At 36.3% G+C, this 22631-nt stretch overlaps 1 protein-coding gene and 1 non-coding gene across 13 annotated transcripts in view; both read right to left on the bottom strand.

Moving 5' to 3' along the window:
* Positions 1–140: 140 nt before the first annotated feature.
* Trnag-gcc lies at positions 141–211 on the bottom strand. The gene has a single exon. It is a non-coding gene; the product is annotated as a tRNA-Gly (tRNA).
* A 5524-nt stretch (positions 212–5735) lies between these two features.
* Positions 5736–22631, bottom strand: part of LOC122518405 (ephrin type-B receptor 1) — a 159761-nt gene continuing 142865 nt past the window's right edge. For 3 of the 12 annotated variants that reach the window (XM_043637337.1, XM_043637328.1, XM_043637318.1), the window contains 14 exons: positions 19468–19753; positions 18825–19361; positions 18576–18736; positions 18232–18496; positions 17958–18146; positions 17773–17884; positions 17572–17642; positions 16856–16873; positions 16129–16194; positions 14884–15060; positions 14333–14802; positions 13893–14230; positions 8804–8878; positions 5736–6761 (listed from right to left, as the gene is read on the bottom strand). In XM_043637337.1, the coding sequence (XP_043493272.1) occupies positions 6497–6761; positions 8804–8878; positions 13893–14230; positions 14333–14802; positions 14884–15060; positions 16129–16194; positions 16856–16873; positions 17572–17642; positions 17773–17884; positions 17958–18146; positions 18232–18496; positions 18576–18736; positions 18825–19361; positions 19468–19753 (3030 nt within the window). In that variant the 3' untranslated portion in view covers positions 5736–6496. The remainder of the gene's footprint in view (positions 6762–8803; positions 8879–13892; positions 14231–14332; positions 14803–14883; positions 15061–16128; positions 16195–16855; positions 16874–17571; positions 17643–17772; positions 17885–17957; positions 18147–18231; positions 18497–18575; positions 18737–18824; positions 19362–19467; positions 19754–22631) is intronic. The other 9 variants (XM_043637348.1, XM_043637364.1, XM_043637357.1 and 6 more) reach the window with 9 other exon arrangements.

Below are 22631 nucleotides of genomic sequence, written 5' to 3'. Positions count from 1 at the left end.
ATTTTTAGATCAATTCAAATGCGAATCTTTAAATATTTCAAAATAAAAATAAATAGGTTTATATATATATATACTAATTTTAAAAATAATAAGTATGTAAAAAATTATTTTTATTAAAATAGATAAATAAAAAAAAAAGATGCATCGGCCGGGAATCGAACCCGGGCCGCCCGCGTGGCAGGCGAGCATTCTACCACTGAACCACCGATGCTGTGATAATTTACATTATACAGTTTATATTATTAAGTCGTCAAACACAAAGTGAAGAACGTTCACTGTTCGATTATTATTTTTTTTGTCAATTATAAAAATATATATGTTAAACTTAAATCCTAAAAGTAATATTGCAAGTATTACTTAATCTATCGTTCATAATAGAAGTTGACGTTCGGTAACAATCGACTTATTGTTAGTTAAGCGTAAATTTGCCGCCAGTATCGGCTCGATTATTTATAAATTAATTGTGAAGTAAATAGGTATATGTTTCCAAATAAAGAAAGCTGATAAGTATTAAAAATAGAATAACCGATTAATCAGTTAGCGATATGTGATTGAAGAGTATACTCGTCATGCAGAAAAAGTAGTTATCATTTGCTATTTATATATATATATATATAATTTGTAATTTTAGTGGAAACTAAAATATATTCGTAAATTTCAAAATGTTTAAAATATTGGGAGACCAAGACGAAATGAGAAACGAAACATAAAATATAAATAATTATTATGAAAATACTGTATATGGCGTGAACAAAGTAGAAAAAATTGGCTAATTAAACCTATCGCTGTACGTCTAATCAAGAAATATTTTCTAGATTATATGTCAAGCATATTTTTAAAAAGTAATTCTACACGAAGATGTTACACAAGTATATTTGGAAAAAATCAAAATATTAGTGTCCGTCTTGCGAAGTGTCATTATGTATTGTACTTTTTTTTATTCAATGTCATTCAATAGAATCAAATTTAATTTCTAACTAATAATTTTTCTAAATAATTGATTTTTGTTTCTTTTATATGCAAACTATGTTTAAATTAAGTAAATAAATAAATTTTAGTAATAAAATTATTAATTTTATAAAAAATAAAATAGTCGTTTGATTACGATTTATTCTTAATTAATTCGATATTATTAGACATACTATCGTTTCATTTTGGCAATACAAGTCAGATATACATTTTTTAAAGAGGTCGTCGCAGTTAATTGTTTAATAGATTAATGGTAGATAAAATGCTACTATAAGACACAACAGTTAAGACTATATATACAAAATTTGAGGTGCATGTGGAAAATGAAACACTGATTACATTGTATAAGGTATATTATTTATTATATCTTATGTACATTCAACATCGTCTTGACAACACCATAGGAAAAATGTTTTTGACACATCCTAAAATTTGTTGGCAGTAACTCTCTGCTTGCTTTTCTTTGCGTTTAGTCGTTTTGTTCTATACAATGAATCGAAGACACACGCAGGCGATTTGCTTAACCAATTTTATAAAAAACTCAACTTGTCGAGTATACATAAATTATTGCGTCTGTGTATGTGTAGATAAGCTATGTATATATGGGACGGTACCTGTGTGCTTTGTTTTCACGGATTTTATTACTTTTTTTATTCTTTTCGTTTTCGAAGCAGGTACTTTGACAAAGTTCGCTGTAAAAAGAGAGTCGTAAAAAGTACAAATTAAACAACGCGCACATAAGTCGCCTAAATAACGCTTAGTTAATTAATGATATAGCTGCTTGTAGTCACGACGATCGTTGATCGTCGTACTGTAATTCGTTACTTTACACGGCAGAGTTTATCGAAAACTCTAACATAATGAAATAATTCTACTCCTTTCGTACTAGGAATAATATATAATACCTACGATACTTAGAACTTTTTTAATTTAGTCAGATCTCTAAACAATAAATAAGTTTTCTTTCTTTTAATAAATAGTACTACAGATGCGTTTATCGATAAAGAATTAAGTAATTAAATGTGTGGGGAGAGTTCAACGATTTCTTCGCCTGTTAGTTTGTTCGTTCTTTCGATATGGATAATTGAAAACAATAAAATAAAATAAAGTAATAATAATAAAAAAAAGAAACAGGAAAAGAAACACGAAGGATACCGAAGAATTAACAAAAATCGGATAATTTTGATCAGGCAATATTTTTTTTCCCTTCTCGATTACTTTTTTCCCTTTTATCGATTTCTATAATTTCAGACTTGTCCTGAAAGCTTTACACGTATACGAGAATAACCAAAATATGTAACATGAAGTACGATCCAAAAGCTTTGAAAGTGTAGCCCACGATATTGGGAGAAAAAACGGATCGGATCTACGAAAGGAAACTACTTATTTTGTTTTACAATAACAAGGTGTATTAAAGGGTGATGAAAGGAAAATCGGTTAAAGTTATATGTAAGAGATTTTCCTGCTTTAACTAATATCTTCTTTCTCGTCTCGCATCTACGAATCGTATAATATTGATAGAGATCTATGAAATCTAATAATTCGCTGAAACTATCGACATTCTCAAAACTTCAGGTCGCACTCGTTAATTCGCCGCTAGACACAAATAGTTACAGCTCAAAATTCTTAAAAGTTACCGCTTGCCGTCGTCCCGGTCAAGGGCGAGGATAAGGACATATTAGAGGGCCGAAGGGTCGGCCTTGGCCCAATCGGGACGACGTATAGCGGCTATTCTCATTTTCATCGTCCCCTTACTTTTATCTTACTTTTTGCTAACTTTTAATACGAACATTTAGGAAGATAGCGCTATTGATAATTAATATCTTCTGAAATTTGTTAACATTCTCTATATAAAAATCTGCATTTGCGTGTATTTACTTATTGCTTCGTAATCGTCGCCATTTTGAGTAGCTCCTTTGTTCCTTCGTTCTTAAAAAAAAAAAAAGAAAAGAGCGATCTCGCGCATTCGTGTCCCATAACGTTTCTCTATCATCGAAGTCATGATATTTTTAAAGCGTTCGAGAGGAGAGAATCGTTACAGGACGAAGAACGAAGATAACTCTTTAAATGGGAGTGCATTTTTCGCGATACTCACTTCTCCCTTTTCTTCATTTTCCTAACGCGAAGCGAACGATCTTGAGTAAAATCACTTATCCCATTAAACGGAAGCATCGCTGGGCTATCTCGAAGAAGAAAGATGATGCGAGAAAGACCGAAGAGGATGAACCGCGTGCGAGACACCATTTATTCTCGCGACGGTTGTCATTATTTTAGATTCTTTTTATTATATACATCTTTTCCAAATTTCAAGACATAATCCAACGTTGCTTCGACGTCGTCAATACTACCTTACTTGTTAGAATTGGTTAAATAAAAAGTAAAAAAGAATGTTCCGTGGCACGGCTTTAAACTTTGTTTGTCTCTGTGGAAGTCGTGCGACTCACGCGAATTTTTATTTCTTTTTTTTGTTTTTTTTGTTTTTTTTTATTTGTTTTTATTTTCTTTTCCTAATCGGCGATTGGTCATTATATTTCTTCCATTCTTTCTTCCTTTGTTTATTTATTTATTTAAATTATTTTTCGACGACGACGATTAAATCGCCGACAAGGACAATTAGCCGGATATCGCGGTTGTCGCGCGCTTTAGGGTAGGGAATAGGGGTAGCAGTCTTTAGAGTCGAGCGAATGTGGGTGTAACAAGATACAAACCATTCTTCGCGATGAGAATTAGCTTTTGCTATCTTTATCTCTTTGTTTTTTATCACACTCAATTTTTTTGTTTAATATTTCGCTTTTCTTGTAGCATTAACTTGTAAAGTATATACGTGGATTTGGAATGGTCGTTGTTTCGCGACGAAAGTTAGGCTGGATGCGTACCCTTGCGCGCTCTTTATCGCGAAGAGTCATTCTATACGAAGAAAAAATATGATTAAAAGATAAAAGATAAAAAAAATCAAAGGAACAAGAACAAGAATAAAAAGAAGAAAGCAAAAGTACGATGGAAAAGAAAATAAGAGTACGAGAAAAGTTTAGCACTTCTAGATTTTCTTCGTTTTGTTTACGACCCTCTCTATCTCTCTCTCGGGTTGATAAAATGATAGCTCATCGAACATTTTCACCGGAAAATAATTCGGGAACGCGTTGCTTTGTTGTTTCTCGTTGGCCGGTATCCGTCCTCTGACGATCTTTTTTATGGACGATATCGAGGATTTGGAATCCTTTTGTTTCGTTTAGTATGTTTGCTAGTTTTATCATTTTTTTTTTTCTTTAGATATTCGTTGATATGTTAACGTTACACCGAGGGACAGACAATAACTTACCCCTTATTTTCTTGCGTCTCGTTGGAGAATTGTATGTATAAAGATGAACGAGTCTATTTTTATTTTACGCGATATTGCATAAAAAGATTTCGTTATCGAGTTTTTCTCAATGACGATATTAACATCCTTTTTAGCATTATTTATACCGCCAGAGTCGTCCCCACGGTTCCTCTTTCGCTTTTTCTCTACTTTTTTTATTTTTTTTCTCAATCTCTTGTTTTCTTTTCTCGCTTTCTTCCTTTTTTGTTTTTACGTCCACGAACAGGACACGCGCTTCGCGTGATCGTATTACTTGCGAGCGAAGGTTCTTGCGCGCTCGCCTTGGCACATATACTACTATCCCTTTTCTTTTCGTTATATTTCTTTCGCATTTTTCATACTCTCGACAGGTACCTCCAACTTCACAGACCGATTAATTAGGCATATACAATATACTCATATAGGTAACGTAAAGGCAAGAACTTGTATCATCTTTTTCTTTCACCCTTTCTTTCCCTTCCTTCATTCGCAAAAATTTACAATAATTTCGAATCTCGTTATATTTTTTTGTCTATTTCATCGTTATCGTCATTAGTCGTTTTGTTCGTACGTTGGAAACACACTCGCCCGTATCGTACACATATACTCTCTCATATCCACACACACTCACACACAATCACTTTGTAAAAGCAACAACATTTTTTTCGTCATTAGTTTTTTAGGCGAGTCGAGCAAACGTCGTTGTGATTAGAATTATAAGGCGTTTCTCACTGAAACCTTTCTATCTCCTTTTTCTTTCTTCAATTTTCCTTTATCGCTACCAAACGACATAATTGTTCTCACGTTAGAAGAAAATGATATTCCGAGAATAAATGCGACGATCGCTTTTCGTCCTGTCTTAAGACATGTCGTCAATTTAACGAAACAAGGAAAAAGAATAAAGAAAGAAGAAAAAGCAGCGAAATCAAATCAACGATGAAACGAACGTGAAGTAGTCAAAGTATCGTATAAAAATTTGTCCTAACTAGTTAGTTAAACTGTCGTTCTACGTATACAAAAGGTACATACGTATGTACCAAAATACACAAATACATATATATATATACATAAGTAAAAAAAAGGCAGTGGTTTCTTACGAATGTCGATCCTTTATATTCTTCTTTGTTTATAATTAAATTGGTATTTTTACCGTTGCGTGTAAAGTCAATATTCCGTAATTCTTCTTAACTTGTAATACGAAGGATCCGGAATTACGCGCGTTGAAATCACCAAAATTAAAAAAAAAGAAAGACAAATAAAATGAAATAAGAAGAGAAAACGAAAAAGAAAGAAAATAAGATAGCTGAAGGAGACCATCACGATATCGTGGCGGGAAATTCGAATGACGGATCCTTCGAAGAATTTCAAGAATAATGTTTGCGATTATTATGTCCGACGTACTAGCGTTTGCATTCTTTTTCTTTATAGATTTTTCTATCTTTTTTTTTTACGCGAGAGAGTCGACGACGCGAAACGGCTTTTTAAGGCAGTGGATCGCATGCAGCACAACTTTTGGGGCTAGTTCCTTTCACGCTTAGATATAAGCTGATGATCTCGTGAAGATTCGTCGCAAGATTGAGGAAGAAAACGAAAAAGTGTGCTCGATTATTTTTCTTCGTAAATTTTCTCGAAAAAATGAAAAAACGAGTTTGTTCTCTCTCTCTATCTCTTTGTCACGAGCAACAACAGAGTTGTGTTTCATATCGTTTTCGCTTAGTTCCTCCTCGCCGTGCTATGTCAAGGACAAATCTTAACCGACACCTACGCAATAGATATATAATAATATATGTATGTACGTATTCATTCGAAGAGGAAAAGTTGATTCTTTTCTCTTAAAATACACATATGTCTGAGATATATTTTCATAGAGGCCAATTTTGTTCAAGCGAGACTACTCGCTGGAATGTCTTTCTAATTCTAATCTCGAGAATGAAATTGTTAAGTCTCTGTCAAGATAAAGAGGAAGATCTCTCGTTTTCATTCGACTTTGCATTCACGAACGCTCGCGAGACGAAGAGGAAGAAGTTGCTATCTTTTTCTTCAAGATATCCATGATCTCAACTTGTCGTCTATAGTAAGCTCCAAATTTCTGCTTTCCTGCAGGAGAATGATCGAGACTCTCTCGGTTCTCTGCTGAAAAGCTTGACTTCTTTCCTTTACCCTTCTTCTTTTTCCTCTTTTTTCCCTTTCCTAAACGAGAAAACTCTGAGACGTGGCAGACATTTGCGCTCGCAACGCTGTCACGCTGTTCATGATTTTCTTTTGATGACCCACTAGGGTGATACCAAGTGCGGTGAGTTCTTGAACGGTAACCCGAGCTGCTGCTTCCAACGTCGTTACTCCCGCCCTTTCGAAGCTCTCCGCATATCGAGACATTTTGATTGAGGCCAACCATTCGCTGACCGAGGTTAACTGCGTCAAGTCCACCGCGTCCGGCGCCAGTGGATTGGTGCCCCTGTCAAGAACACTGCGTCAGATATACTGTGTTTTATTTTTTATTTTTCTTTCTTTTTGTTTTTACTTTGTTTGCATTTATGATTTCCTTCCGATCTTTATTTTTATCGCCTGCGCCTGTCTCTTGCTGAAACAAACTATTGTTCGACTTTATTTTTAGATCTTTTAAATATTTTCTTTCTTGCAGTTGCTGTTTTCTGTTAAAAGTTATGCTTCAACGAGAGACATACGTACACGTTGGAAGAGATTAAAGGTATCATTCGGATTTTTTTAAGGGTTGTTTAGGGTTGTACAGATAACTAATATTTTCTTCGCTTCATGTTTTTTTAAAAACTTACTATACTCGACATTGGGGTTTTAAAACAAGGCTAGATCCCAGAATATTTCAAATGTATTCATTTCTACAAAAAATATGATCGTAGAATAATGTATTATTATGTACTACAAATTAAAAATTGCAAAATTGTACTGGGATCTGGCCGAAAGATCGGATAGAAAGAAGAAATTTACTTTTTGATTTATGTACAAGGAATAGTAATACGTATATGTGTATGTACAAAATATTCGATAAACGAAAGGCACGTATATACGGGTAAGTTCAAAATTAAACAGATTACATGGAATGTTTTCGCTTGTGCGAACGCTCTCTCGAAACAATAAGTTTCGTAATCGCGTTTGCGAAAGGCAAAAGACATTCTGTCGTCGTTAAAAACATTAGCGGGTTAATTGCAAGGTTCGTAGGATGTCTTTTGCTACAATTTCTAAAAAAAAATTAAATTCGTTCGATTTATTTATTCTTATAAGGTTTTTAAAATAGGGGGGGAGCACGTGACATAGGGCATGATAGAATAGATATATGTATATAAAATAGAACTTACAATTAGTATCTAAACGGGAGATTCATATGTTTTTTTTTATATGTACACGTTTCTACAAAAAGGCTCGAACGCGTGTTATATAGTTATAAAATCTTACAAAGAAGCTTTAATTACAGCATTGTTAGCGATATTACTTTTGTATTATATATTTATACACTTAAATGTCACAAGACAGGAAAGCTGTACATTATCGGTTAAGTCTGAGCCTCTTTGCAAGTAAATATAGGACATACTAATAATAATAGAAATAATAGAAATAATAGTAATAATAATAATAATAATAATAATAATAATAATAATAATAATAATAATAATAATAATAATAATAATAATAATAATAATACTAATACTAATACTAATACTAATACTAATACTAATACTAATACTAAAAATAACAAATAAAAAGATAATGATAATAATTAATAATAATAAAAATCATAAAAATAAATAATAATAATAGTAATATATATATATAGAGAGAGAAAATTATAATAATAATAATAGTAATAACAATATTATTATTAATAATAATAATAAGAATAATAGTAATAATAGTAGTACTGGTGGTAGTTGTAGTAACAATAATAACGCTAATGGTAGCAGTTGAAATAAGTAGTAGTGATAGTAATAGTAGTAAAAGTAGTAGTATCAGTAGCAGTGTAGTAATAGTAATAGTAGTAGAAGTAGTAATAGGTAGTTATAATAGAAATGGTTATTATAATTAATGATAGTAACAATATTACTAGTAATAATGATAACAATAATGATGATACGAGAAATATGATAAACTGAACGATAGAAATAGTCGAGCTTAAAATGGATGTATACATGTGAATCGAGGGTAATGGTGCGTATGAAGCAAGCAGTGCGATACGAACTAAAAGGATACAAGCATAGCAAATGCTGTCTCGTCTACATGATAGAAATATCTGTTACGATTTCGACAAAGCGGATAAAGCAAGGAAGCTTCTTGTCCTTCTTTTTTCTATATTAATCTTTTTTCTTTTTTTTTTTTTTTAGAACACAGAACACAGAAAGTAAATCTCTTGTTTTACTTTCATCTGAAAGACAACTTAGTGAAACTTCTTTGCTTCCCCGCTTCATTCGACTTTTAAAATCTTTTTTATGCTTTTCGGCTATAGGACCGTTCTTGATATTTTTTTACCTTTTTCTCAAATGCACGTTGGAAGATGCCGACGTGGCGGGTGGGGGTGGGGGTGGAGCACCCCGTTCCCTAATTCTGACAATTGTTAGCATTTGTTAGTGCAATAGAGATCACACTCGCGTGTGTTACTATTTGCGATGTTTCGTGTTTCTATTTTCTTTTATTTCTCGCAATAGTCGTGTTATTTTTTTATTTTATTTTTTGTGTTTTATTGGGTCGCGTGATTTTTTATAATTTTTTTTTTTAGTCCGTCTATGATTGCTCTCATTTGCAAGTCGCATTTTCATTTGTTGTTTCCTCTTTCCACACTTATTCAAGAGTGATCTTGCTTGTGTGTCCTACATATGTGCGTGCGTGTGTATGTCTGTGTGCATGTGCATAATATATAATAGGACATATGTGGTTGCGTAAGCGAGAGATCAATTCAGGAGGAGTAAACTCAATATAAACGCGATCAATATTACAATCGTATGAATTCGCGCGTAATGTTGTATGATAAATTGTTATTCCATTGAAACGCGTTAGAATTTTCTTTTTTTTATCGTCGAGCCGACATCGAAAAAATGATTGTCTATTTTATCATATTATTTGTAAACACGATTCTACTATTCTACATTGTCGATATCACATATTATGTTGAACTTTCAAGAAGTACGCTCGTACGAAAATGTATGTAAAATTGAAGAGGGATTAAACAGGGGTTTGGAAGGAAGTGAGGAACGGAAAAAAAAATATTGCCAAGTGCAAAAGATTTACAGCGAAGGTTTATTCGCTTATCGATTATTATAGATTTTCTTATTTGTTCTTCTTCCCTTTCGTTTTCCTTATTTTTCCTAAGATGGTTGCCCATGTTTTTCTCTTTTTCCTTCTAATATCTCAAGTATAAAAATACTATTCTAAAATGGTCGAACTGTTCCGCTCGTATGATAATAATATTGCTAGTAAGTCTTTACGGTTTTCTTTTTACGTTAAAATCGATCACATATATACTCATATATATAATATATCGTATATATATTTATATATGTAGTATGTTATATGTGTATACTCAATACTCGCATTTGTAATAATACACTTACGTATGTAATAATATGCAGCAATTACCGCTAAATATAGAATTAGAAAAAGATCATGAAAGACTATCGTTAATCGCGCGTACACATTGTTCTTGTCTCTTTTATCTAAGCTCGCGACATTACGTTCTACATTTAGCTATTCGTTGGTTCGATTCGTCCTCTACGTATATAAAAGCTTCTTTATAATTTTTCTTTTCTATTTTCTTTCTTATTTCTTTTCTCTATTTAATATTCTCTACTTTAACTGCAAGATAACATAATTAATGTTTTCGGACTCTTCGCGAACTCGTATGATTCAAAGCCGACGAACCTCCACTGTCACCTAAAATGATTTGCTACAAACGTTTATCTGCAAAATTACAAATGCTCTTCTATACAATATGTCGTTCGAAGAGAAAAAAAATAGATAGATATATATATATATTTACTACACGTGAGTACGTATATATCCCGTCTGTATCAATAATAAGACTGCGCTGCGTGTGTGTGTGTATAATTTGTAGTCAAAACAATTGAGGCCCGGAGTCGGAGTCGAGTTTAATCGAGGACAAATGCTCGCTCGCGAAAGGAACAAATGGCTGAAACCCGTATAGAACGGTTCGCGCGGAAGAAACGTGCGGTGCGCCGAAGAGCATCACGAAAACTTTCTTAAATTGTTCTAATTCAAAATGATTAGTATGCACGTACTATGATGTTATCGGTATTGCCCGATATGACAAGATACACATTAGCTGAAGAAGCTAAAACGGTCTAACGCTTGAACGAACAATATGATAGAATATGATACTATAATAGTAATAATAATAATAATAATAATAATAATAATAATAATAGTGATGATGATGATGACAATAATAATAATAAATAATAATAATAATAATAATAATAATAATAATACTAATGATAATGATAATAATAATAATAATAATAATGATAATACTAATGATAATGATAATGATAATGATAATGATAATGATAATGATAATGATGATGATGATGATGATGATGATGATATAATAATATAATAATAATAATAATAATAATAATAATAATATAATAATATAATAATAATAATAATAATAATAATAATAATATTAATATATTATATAATAATATATTAATATTTTATAATAATAATATAATAATAATAATAATAATAATAATAATAATAATTAATAATTAATAATAATAATTAATAATTAATAATTAATAATAATAAATTCTTCATCTACGGCTTTTGATATATATATATACTATATAATCTTGGATAAAGTTGAGAACTATTAATCGAAAACGATGATCGTAATATAAACGTATGTATGCATGTATATATATACACATAGGTTTAGGTAGGCTATAATTTATAATATCAATTAGAATCCCTTTGGTGAATGGAAATAGATGAGAGGAAATGATTAGGATAAATCGGTAAGGGAGGATGAAAATCAACCAAAGTGAGTGAAGGGAACCCAATTAGGATATGTGAGAGGTGGTTGATGTGGCAGTGCGTGTGTTGCTGCGTGTGTGTGATAGTGTAGGCTACGGGCGGCTCCTGGTGGCATTACTGGAACGGCAATCGCTGACTGGGCCTGATGGGCCTGATGACCGACCACGTCTACGGGGAACGGTCCCGTTGTGGGTGCACCTGGTACCGGAACAGCCGCCGAGGCAGCCGTGGCAGCCGCCGTGGCAGCAGCCGCCGCCGCTGCTGCTGCAGCCTGGGCGGCAGCCGTATGGCTTGTGACATAGTACGGATTGTGTGCGGGCGGCCTCACGCTGTTGTTGTTGTCACGTTGCGAACGTAGTAGGTAGCGAACGTGGATGGTAGCAGTAGTTGTCGTAGCAGTTCGTAGTCGGGTACCAAAGACACCACAAAACCAAAACCACAAAGAATTAGCCCAGAAAAAAGGGTGCTGGCCTGCCGGAGATAGATAGGTACGAAGAAGGACAAGTTGTTGTTCTTGGGAATTGAATAGAAATTAACAAAGGCAGAGAGACACAGAGAGAGAGAGAGAGAGAGAAAGAGAGGAAGAAAATGAAAAGTTAGTCCGAGAGGAATCATGGATTTCCCATCCTGGCCTGCGTTCAACGTGTTACACGATGCTTCTACCTTTGATCGCGTCAACGGAGATAAAGGTAAATATGTTTGATATCATTCTCATCGTATTTAGATAATGTACAGTTGTTAAAAGTGAGAAATAAATTGTAGAGAAAATTTGACAAAGTCAGTTTTGAATATGCAACGTCACGAAGAAAATAAAAATATATATTGGATCATGTGTTAACTTGTATTGTTGCTGAATAGAAAGAATTTCAGTTGGCGAATAGCAAAAAAATTGTTGGTTACTCTATCCCCGTTCACACGTTCGGTAGTAAGTAATAGCAAGCTTGATCAAAGAGGGAATAAAAGGTTTAGAAAATCGGAAATAATGGTATCTACGGAAATGATAAGCGCCAAAAGCGACAAAAGCTTTTTGAAAGCCACTGCAGTACAACACGCGCTTTTTTCTTTTTCTTTATATATATTTTCCGCTTTCTTTTTTGTTTAATTCGTTAACGGTTTCTTTTTTTTTCTTGAGTCGTGAAAGAAAAAATATCCCGCGAAAATAATGACGTAGACGACTTTCGTCCATAAATTAATTTTCCTCCCGGCTGGCAGGTAACAACGCTGCGGAGAAACTTGAAGTTTTTCTTTGGAAGGTGTGGAAAGGAACGAGCGAAGAAAAGAGAATTGAAGCTATTTGAAAGACGCGCGGTAAAAAAGATACTCGTGTGCAAAGCCGCGATGGTGTCACGTTCGAAAATTGTGTGTGTCAAAATGTAAGAAAAATATGAAAGAAGTTTTTCAATGACAACGACACCGACGACGACAACGACGGACGCAACGATTTTGATTAATATTACGTGACGTTAAAAAAAATTTACGTAAGGTTTGAAAAGAAAAATACGATCCAGTCGCGAAAATTGAAATATTAATTTTGAAGAGATCGATTTTCTGAAAAATTGTAAAAAGTTGCAGCGCCATCTCTTGTAAAGAAGTGATTATAGTATAAAAAAAAAGAAAAAAAGAAAAAAAACATAAAACAAGAGAAGTTGCGAAATGAAAGGTGAGAAAAACAGTCCAGTACGTACGACCCGCTTCCAGTAATGCCAATCAGGTATTTCGAGGTATCACACGACGATGCCTCGAGCACAGAGAAAGAAAGATAGAATGAGAGTTATACGTATGCGCACGACACTAGTTCATTTAGCATATACACACATACACACACACACATATCGTTGTTCTAACTCGTGTACGAGTGTGTGCTTAATTGTGAGCGTTTTAACATTTTGTTTAAAATGAGCGCCATATCCAAGCCCATTCTAACAGCGTATGTGTAGAGCACAGAAAAATAGACAGAGAGCGGCGTGATGAGCTTCTTAAATATTTTTATAAGAAAATCAAATAATCAAAAAAGATATAACAGAAAATATCTTTAGCTGACAAGAGAAAAATTAATTTATGGACACGAAGTGTGACTCGCGTGGCATGCGACATGATTTATGTTAAACGATGACAGCCGAACGACCGGACGGAAGGAAGAGAAAATTGCAAAACTGTGGACGAAGAGAGAGATAGAGAGCAAGAGAAACAGGTGAGAGAAGTTCCTTTCTCTTGTATAAAAAAGACTTTTTTCACAGGTCTTATAACACGTCCATAAAGTTGTACAATTTTATTTGTCGTTCTTCCGGCGAGTCATTCGTTCGTACGATGAAGGCGAAAAATTATATTTGCTAGCACTTTTCGTACTACGTTTTATGTAATTATTACGCCGCACTATACATATATTGAATATAAGTATAACATGTATATCGAATCCCTGAGATAAAATAGTCTTTTCCGACGTACGACCGTTTTTTACCGAGGATAAAAACGAATGTTCGACGATAATTGTCAGTCGTAAATCTGACGTTAATTAATCGTTTTATCGAGTTATCTTAACGCAATGTAGATTGAAGTAGATTGTTACCTGTTCTGCGCGATTTTCCTCAAAGTGTCCGGACTTCGTATGAGTTTGTCCAATGTCTGAGTGAGATTGGCGAATGTAGGCCGATGAGTTCGTTCTTTCTGCCAACAGTCGAGCATTAATTGATAGATTGCTTCGGGACAGTCCATTGGAGCTGGAAGTCTGTATCCTTTTTCGATCGACTTTATCACGTCTTGGTTAGACCAATTCCAATATGGTCTTTCACCATAGGACATGACTTCCCAGCAAACGATACCCATACTCCAGACATCGGAGGCGCTAGTGAATTTACGGAATGCTATTGCTTCTGGTGCTGTCCATCGTACCGGAATCTTACCGCCCTAATTTTAACCAACAAGATATCACACATAATTATACGTACATAAATTACATCGATACTACTAATAAAATAAAGAATTTTGTTCTACTTTGTTTGGACGTACCCTGGTCGTATATGCACCCTCTGTCGCACTCTCAATCTCTCGGCTCAGTCCAAAATCAGCTATCTTACAAACCAGAGCAGCATTCACTAGGACATTCCTTGCCGCGAGATCACGATGCACGTAATTCATTTCAGCGAGATACTGCATACCACTGGCTATGCCACGAAGCATACCGACGAGTTGGAGCACTTGGAATTTACCGTCGTTCGCACGAAGGAAAGTGTCCAAACTTCCGTTCTCCATAAACTCAGTAATGATCATCACTGGATTGCTCTTGGTCACAACACCCTGAAGGAATATCACATTGGGGTGCTCGAATTGACCCATTATTGAGGCTTCCGTTAAAAAGTCGTTCCGTGCTTTGTCAGCAGAGCCTGGTTTCAGTGTCTTTATGGCCACGTCGATTTCCGTTCGACCATCTGGTGGTAGTTTCAACTTGCCACGACAAACGTCTCCGAATTCACCACCACCTATGAAAGATTATATTGCGTTTTAGTAGTTGCACATGTATTAAGTAACAATATAAAACGCAAAAGACAATTTTAATTTACCGATGATGGCTTCTATTGTGATGTATCCAGCGTCAATCTCTCTTGCAAATTCTCGAACTGCCTGATTTGGATCTTCGTAGGTGTGAGGATCAACGTAACTCCTAGCACCAGTGCCACCTGTACCTCCAGCACTCGCTCCAGTTACTCCCACTGCAGGCGTGAACAGCGGCGTCGTCACTGCAACGTCACGAAAACAGAGTTCATTATATTAAGACGGGGGTCGGTGTGTGTGTGTGAAATTTTAGCGGAACTCTTTCAACATTTTTTTCATCCCGTAAACACTCGCACACCTTTATTTTGTTTGATATTGCTTTTTTTTTGTACGCGATTCTTCGAAATGAAATTCCATAAACTCCAAATAACAACGTAATAAAAAAAAACAAACTTTCAGGATATTCGATAATTAGTTTTAATTCTTTCTAAATTGCTTTTGCAAATTTCTTTTTTCATTTTTTTTTCTTTTTGGTACAAAGAAACAAAACTTTTATCGAATGTAGCTCTTTTTAATGAACAAATTCACATGCCAGTACCATAATATTGTTACATGCCTGGACATTGAATTGTTTGTCAAGTACGATGTATCCGACTCGTTAGTACTATATTGGTGTTCGTCTTATCGGATGGCAGATGTTTCCGGGTCTATACTTTTAAAAAATATACTATATATATAGGACAACAGTAAATATCGCTGGTTTCATTTCTTTCTCTTTCTTTTTCTTCCTTTATCTTTCTCTCTCTTTTTCTTTCTTTCTCTCTCTCCTCCCTTCCTCTTTCTCCCTTTCATCCCTTCTTTCATTCTCTTTCTCTCTCTCTCTACCTTTTTTCCCTCCCTCTTTCTGTAAATCGATATAAACCCAGTATACATCCGTTGTTTCTCGTAGAATGTTACAGAAAGGAGATATAATAGAGTCGGTCATCGGTGAAGAGAAATAAAAAAAAGGTAATCAGAACACGGTGCAATTTTGAGATACCAGAAATGATGCATGCTCTATACTTGATACGCTAAATTCTAGAAACTGCGACAGGAGAAAAAAATAACTTCTGTTGATGATAAAAGCGGAACTCTTGCGAAACTAACGTATGATGCGTATCCCTGAGCTCAAACCGTAATCAATATAGGTATATATTTACGTACTTATGTATGTGTAGGTATGTTGTCGCGAAGAAGAGAATAGAAAAGGATTTACGGATTTACGAGCAGTGTTTTCCATTAAGATTCTTTAGATTTGCTAGCAAAGCACTTACGCGACGACTTGCTCTTGTTGTTGGTATGGGTTGTCACAATCGGTGAACTGTCCATTTTGCAGTGCACTGTGAACAACACAACAACCAACACACTGATTGACAAACAGCAAAAAAAAGAAAAAAAGCTGCGGGTCTTTGCAATGATGAGAATTCGAATGACGCGCTCGTTTTAAATTATCATTATTCTTTTTAGTGTCGAAAGATAATGATCTATGTGAGATGAGACTAACGCGAGCAACGATGATTTTCTTCGAGAACAAATTTCTCGCAAATTTCATTTATGTTAGATTCCTTGCGAATATGCTATAAATTAATAGAGAAGAAACGATAGAAGATAGCACGTCAAATGATACGTAACATCAATACGATTAATACTCATGCAAAACGTATATATAATATAAAATAAAAAAAAAAAGAGAGAGAAAAAGAAAATGATGCAACACACATATGCAAGCAATAACGACAAATGCTCGCATACTTCCGTTTAAAACTAATGAGACGAAGCGATGAGCGTGGTCGATCGTTGATCGCTTTGTTTCATTTTCCTTTTAAACGAATTTAACGCAAACGGAAGTACGCGTATAAGTCGCTTCTACGCTATTAAATTACTAACGTCAAAAGATGCATGAACCATGTATATATACGGGGGTGCAAGAAAATAAAATCTATGCAAAAACCGAGAATCCTAAAGAAGAAAAAAAAACTTGAGGTGTTGGAGAAGACTTACTGTAGGTCACAACTAGTCCTGTAGTAGCAGGCGATTGTGTACATTGTTTCATTGGGTTTTTTCATGGATTTTTCATGGAGGCAGGTTCGATAGATTAGGGGAATCGCACATGAAAAGAAAGAATCGAAAGAATGTGGTTAGAATAATTATTATATCGTCTACGGGCCAAATCGAATGTGAATTTTGGTCAGAAAGCGATCGTGTCTCTCACTGTACTACGTCCTCCACAAAAAAAAAAAAGATGAGGACATCGGAAGGGCCCGACTGCCTTTTCTCTTCTTGCTTCTCTTTTTTTTTCTTTCTCTTGATTTCGCAGTTTCTCTATCGCTCTCATTTATCTCTTACATTCTCTCTTTCACACAACACACACACGTACGTGTATGCGCATGTACGCACGTACACACGCATACCACACGCACACGACACGCGCGCGCGCGCACGCGTACGCGCAAAGAAAGACCATACTAAATAAAATATACTGGATGTTTTAGTGACAAGACATTATCGTAACGGGGTTTGTATACAAGGGGTGTTCGAAAGTGGATCTTTTCAATACTTGCTGGTTCTAAATAGGTCAGTGGTTTAAAAATGTATTAGTCACAAGACACGAGGGCGCAGTGAGACAACTATGATAGTGATAGGGGGGGTGTGGTAGCGATAATAAGTTTATAAATAGAATAGAAAAGTTGGAGCCGTCTGGCGAGCGATAAACGTACCTTCGCCGTTTCTGTATTCCAAGGTGTCACAATCGCTCGGCTGTTTCTTGTTACACTCGTCTGAGGCCCTGCTGCATCGAAATTGCATTATATGAGTCGAGTCGAGTGAAGCGTATGGGTTTAAATGTAAAGGGTTTCTGTGAAGAGGTTCTTTCTTTTAAAAAAAGATGAGAAAAACGATATTTTAAGCGATTCGGTTACCTTCTCAGGAAGAGAACAGTCAAGACGATGATAATAACTAGAAGAACGACGACTGCAACGACTGCACCGGCGATAATTCTAACCTGCATATTATCATCTTCACCAACATAGTCTAAAATAATAACGTATTATGTTAAAAAACGAGTATAGTAATTTATATAATACAATATTCTACGTGTCATTACCAAGTCCCATCGCGTGAGGTGTCTTTTTGTAGATAACAGGGGTATATTCGCCCCAACCACGTGTCGTTTTAGCTCGAACTTGAATCGCGTAATCTGTTGATGGTTTTAGGCCTTTAAACGTGGCAGAGAGATCCGAAGTTTGGATCACAGTAGCGTTAATGGCATCGTCAAAGCGAGGATAACACCTCACTGTAAGAATTGAAAGTTTCAATAAACATCTTCGACTTCATTGATATAAATTAGAATTTAGCAAAACACGAATTCATATAATTACCTTCGTATCTCTCGACGTGATCGCTATCTCCACCTACTTCTGTAACCGGTGCATCCCAACTAATGCTCAGTTCGGAACTTTTGACGCTCGTGATTCTAACGTTGCTCACTAAACTTGGTACGCTCGCTTCTGTGGTGACCGTGATGTCCACGTATTCCGACTTTCCAGCTTGAGCAGATACCCCATTTTCGGCGAACACTTGGAAACGGTAGGTCGTTACGGCATTTAGGCCTGTAATCGTGATCTTCGTATCGTTGAAAATCTCCTGTTATGACAAACATGCGTTATAGAGAGCAAAACAAATGTTATAAGAATTGAAAGTTTCAATTATGTTATCGGCTTACCGTGTTGGGTATGTATTTAACACCCATACTGCATGCATCGCAAACGACTCTATAAGTTGTGTCGGTCCTACCACCGAGTTTGTGCGGTGCGTTCCACGAAAGAATCACCGTCGATTGGTCCACGAAATTGACGGTTAGGTTCTGAGGCGCCGACGGTGGTTCTGGCAGATAGGAAGGAACAAATGGTTATAAAATAAAAACAGTCAAAGGAGATCCAATAGATTAGATTCCAATTAGAGGAAAACTTACGTGTGCAGGGCATAATCTTGGGATCATCCACGGCTCTGTAATAATCGGTATCGCACCGGCACTCGGTGATAGCGTACTCGGTGGATTTGCTATGATTGGGACACTCCTCGCAGCTATGAGGTCCAGCCTCGTGCTTGAATCTACCGATCGGGCACTGAATGCACTGCTGCTGTTCAACATCCGCTTGGTAGCCAGGTTTGCAATGACATCCACCACTGGGTAGATACCATTTACCATCACCCTTGCAGAGAAACGTCGGTGTTTCTATTTTAATGGCATTTTCTACGCAGGTGCCGATCGTTTGTTCGACCACGGCGACTTCGCGGCCGGTCGGTGTCGCCGGGTAATGAGCGAAGTTCACCGAAATCTCCGGACAACTTATGTAATAAACCTTTATGGCGAGAAGCGAGATACAGGCACCTTGATCACGGAAGGCAAAGTATATGCCTTTTTTCGTCACTGGTACGGATTTTATTTCAGTGTTAATCACCACTTCCGTATTTGTGTTGAATCTACCCTCGCCAGCCGCTATGCGTCCTGAAACGTTTTAATATTATCATATTTTTTTATTTCTCTTGATGAGAAATAAAAATTAACATTACGGATATTATATAAAAGATTCATGCATTTCTCTAAAACTTACCGATTAGTTTATAACTGTCCGGCTCCCATGGAGGTGGCTCTTTCGTAGCGGCGTCAAACTCATAGTAGAGAAGACTGAAGGTCTCCTTGCAGCTAAGAGCATTTCCAGGGAACAACGAGCAGTCTCGTGTCGTGAATTTGATTTCTATGTACATGCGGTTCGCCGGACCCCTCTCGATAAACGGCGTCCAAAGCCAATTGTTCACGTTGTTGTAAGCGACGTCGCAGACGACGTAACTCCGCCAATTGATGCCCTTGTCGAAGTTTGTGAACGACTCTTCCACCCACTGCAAGTAACGAATGAAAGTGTCCTTAATTATCGAACTCCGTTCTCCGATGTAAACAACTTCTATCTAATTGCGTGGAGTACCACATTGGTGGTACTCCTCTCTCTTAGCCTCGCAATGACGGGTTAAGGACGCGCGACGGAAGGTACGGAGACCTCTTCTCGTTGACTATTTTTGGAGCGAGACTCGCAATCACGAAATCGTCAAACGAATCAGACCGTATTAAGTCCTTAGGGAACTTCGTTTTCGACTCCTACGACTTCCCACCTCTAATTTTGGTTTGTTTGGTTCTTTTTCGCCATCCGTTTGCGCTCCCTGCGTACTATTTCGCTGAACGCAAATTTACATCAAGCAAACAGTAAATCACGTCCGTACTTGTACAGGAGAAATTCGTAAACTCATTTCAAATACTCTTATGCAATTTCATTGAAAAGTTGCTCGTTCAAATTTGACGCGTCCACTAACAATTAATTGCAAGCAGCCTGTTTCCGTTCATTTCGATCGATTATCACGACTCGATAAAACAACTCTCTCGAGAGTACACGAAACAACAATGCAACCACCCCTGTGCTTGGAAAAAAGAATATGAAAAATAGGATTTACAATAGACTATCGGAAAACGGGGCCATAGAGAAGGGGGAGCCTTGCCACGGTACGAGTGAACGTAGGTAATGTAGTACATATAAAACTTCCATTGACGTTGCGAAAGAACAACGAATCGGCTTCTTTTCTCAAAGGAGGACGCAGAACTGTTCTTGCTCGTTTTTAGTATATGCTTTTAAATACACGATAGAGAAATATTTTCGACGGATTTTTCACCTCGTATATGTACGTATGTATATATATATATATACCTTAGGTATATACGTATGAACATTAAAGGGTGACCTATTTTTTTTCGCGTGAAGTGGTAAGAGTAAAGAAAGACTAGAAAGCAAGAAAAAGAGAGAAAGAGAGAGAGAGAGAGAGAGAGAAATAAAGATAGAGAAAGAGAAAGGGGGAGAGTAAGTTTATTTCAATCGCGTCCTTATCGAATATTTTCAAGACGATACTAAAAATGTATTTACAAGAACGCGTAGGTTTTCACGCGTAAACATAAGCAAAGTTTACCCTCCGAAGGAGCAAGTCAGCATCGAGTGAAATCAGCTTTTCTCGAATCCTCGGATTCCCCGAGGCGTATCCCGCGCAAAACGGGTTTTACGGTCGCTTTGCGGAAGAGGCTACGAGTTCTCGTAGTCAGCAAACGGGCTTCTTCTTGTCTTGTCTTTAAAAGAAGGTAAGGGGAAAGTCTTTGGCTCGGGGACTACCGCAGTTGGGATCTTGTCTCAGATTCGAGGATCAAGCTTCGTCGATTTAGATACATATACGACTGTATTTATGTATGTATATATGTGTGTGTATGTGTATATGGATATACTTACACACATACACATATACCTATAGGTAGTATCCTAGACTTTGCTCGAGGGCTCGGCTCGCTTCGATATCCTGTGTGTATCCTTGATCCTTCCTCTACTTAGTGAGAGAAAGAGAGAAGATAGGTCGTCGACTTGCGACAAACAGACCGCAAGGAATTACCGGCGCGCGTTACCATTAGTTTTATTGCCTCCCTTGACTCGAGCTCGTCCCGAGAGAGACCGCAAAAAGTTCCAGCCGAGCAAGAAGGATCCGTCCTCCTCGTTCGTCGTCTTCGTCGTTGTCATTGTCGTCCTACTCTTCTCTCGTCGTCTCCTTCGATACGCTATATGCTACAGAGAGAGAGAGAGAGAAAGGAGAGACAAAAGGGAGAGGAAAGATAGCGAATCGAGCAGGCCAGAGCTCCCCCTCCCTCCCGTACTGAAGATTTCCTCTCGCGAATGTCTTTCCGGCAGGGAGGTCGTAATAAATTCCTTCTATGGTTCCACGCTTACGTGAAGAAATTATTGCGGAGTCCATGAGAAAAAGAAGGAGGAGAAAAGATGATGCTTCTTTTTGGCTATTATCTCTTTCTCTTTCTTTCTTTCTTATACTTCTATTCGTTTTTTCTTTTTTCCTTTTATTTAGGATATGGAAAAACGAGAAGAAGAGAAATGAGATCCCTGTGTGCCAGAATGCTGTATTATTCCGTAACGACTTTCTTTGTGCCTTCTTACTGCTTCATGACGATAACGAAACGTTTCTACGTTCGTTCGCGAGGAATCGTCTCTATTCGAAGGCATCTTCAAGCTCCAACGGGTTTAAGAAAATCTTTCACGGATCGTGAAGAATCTTCCTTGCAAATCATTCCCTCTTTCTTTCTCTTATTCCATAAAATTATATTTTCATCACCATCATCGCATCTTGATAAACGTTTAACACGCCCTTGGCCGATCTTCCATTTTTGTTTTTCATGAATCTCTTTCTTGGTTAATATTGTAGATTTAAATTGTCGATTTAGAACAAAGGCAATAAGCCGCAGCTGTATTGTTCTTTCTTAATAGAAGTGGGAAAGAAAAAAGAGAGAGGAAAAGAGAGAGAGGAGAGATCGTGAATGAAAAGAGATCGAGAAGGACTATCTGATTTTATTATCATCCGACACGCTAGATCCTTTTATGGAGTTCGCGAGAGAAAATTGGGATGAAAGAAAAGGGAGAGGCAAATCTCGCTTAATTCAAGGTTAACAAAACTTTCTAAAAATATGAAAAAGAAATAGAGATAGAGAGAGAAAAAAGGTCTGCTAGGTGAAAATTTTCATTTTTCCTCCTTCCCTTGAATCACGCAAACTGCGTCTAAGTATGCGTTTAGAGGTATTATCTTAAAAGAGGAAGATTCGAAAAGCTTGAAAAAAGAATGAGGAAAAGATAAAGAGAGAGCGAATGGTTAAGGATGGAAGAAAAAGAATTCTCTACCCCATCTTCTA

The sequence above is a fragment of the Polistes fuscatus genome, unplaced genomic scaffold (assembly GCF_010416935.1).
Source record: "Polistes fuscatus isolate 324 unplaced genomic scaffold, CU_Pfus_HIC Scaffold1, whole genome shotgun sequence".
NCBI lineage: Eukaryota > Metazoa > Arthropoda > Insecta > Hymenoptera > Vespidae > Polistes > Polistes fuscatus.
The sequence above is the reverse complement of the archived record's forward strand: the minus strand, read 5'-3'. Positions and strand labels throughout refer to the sequence as shown.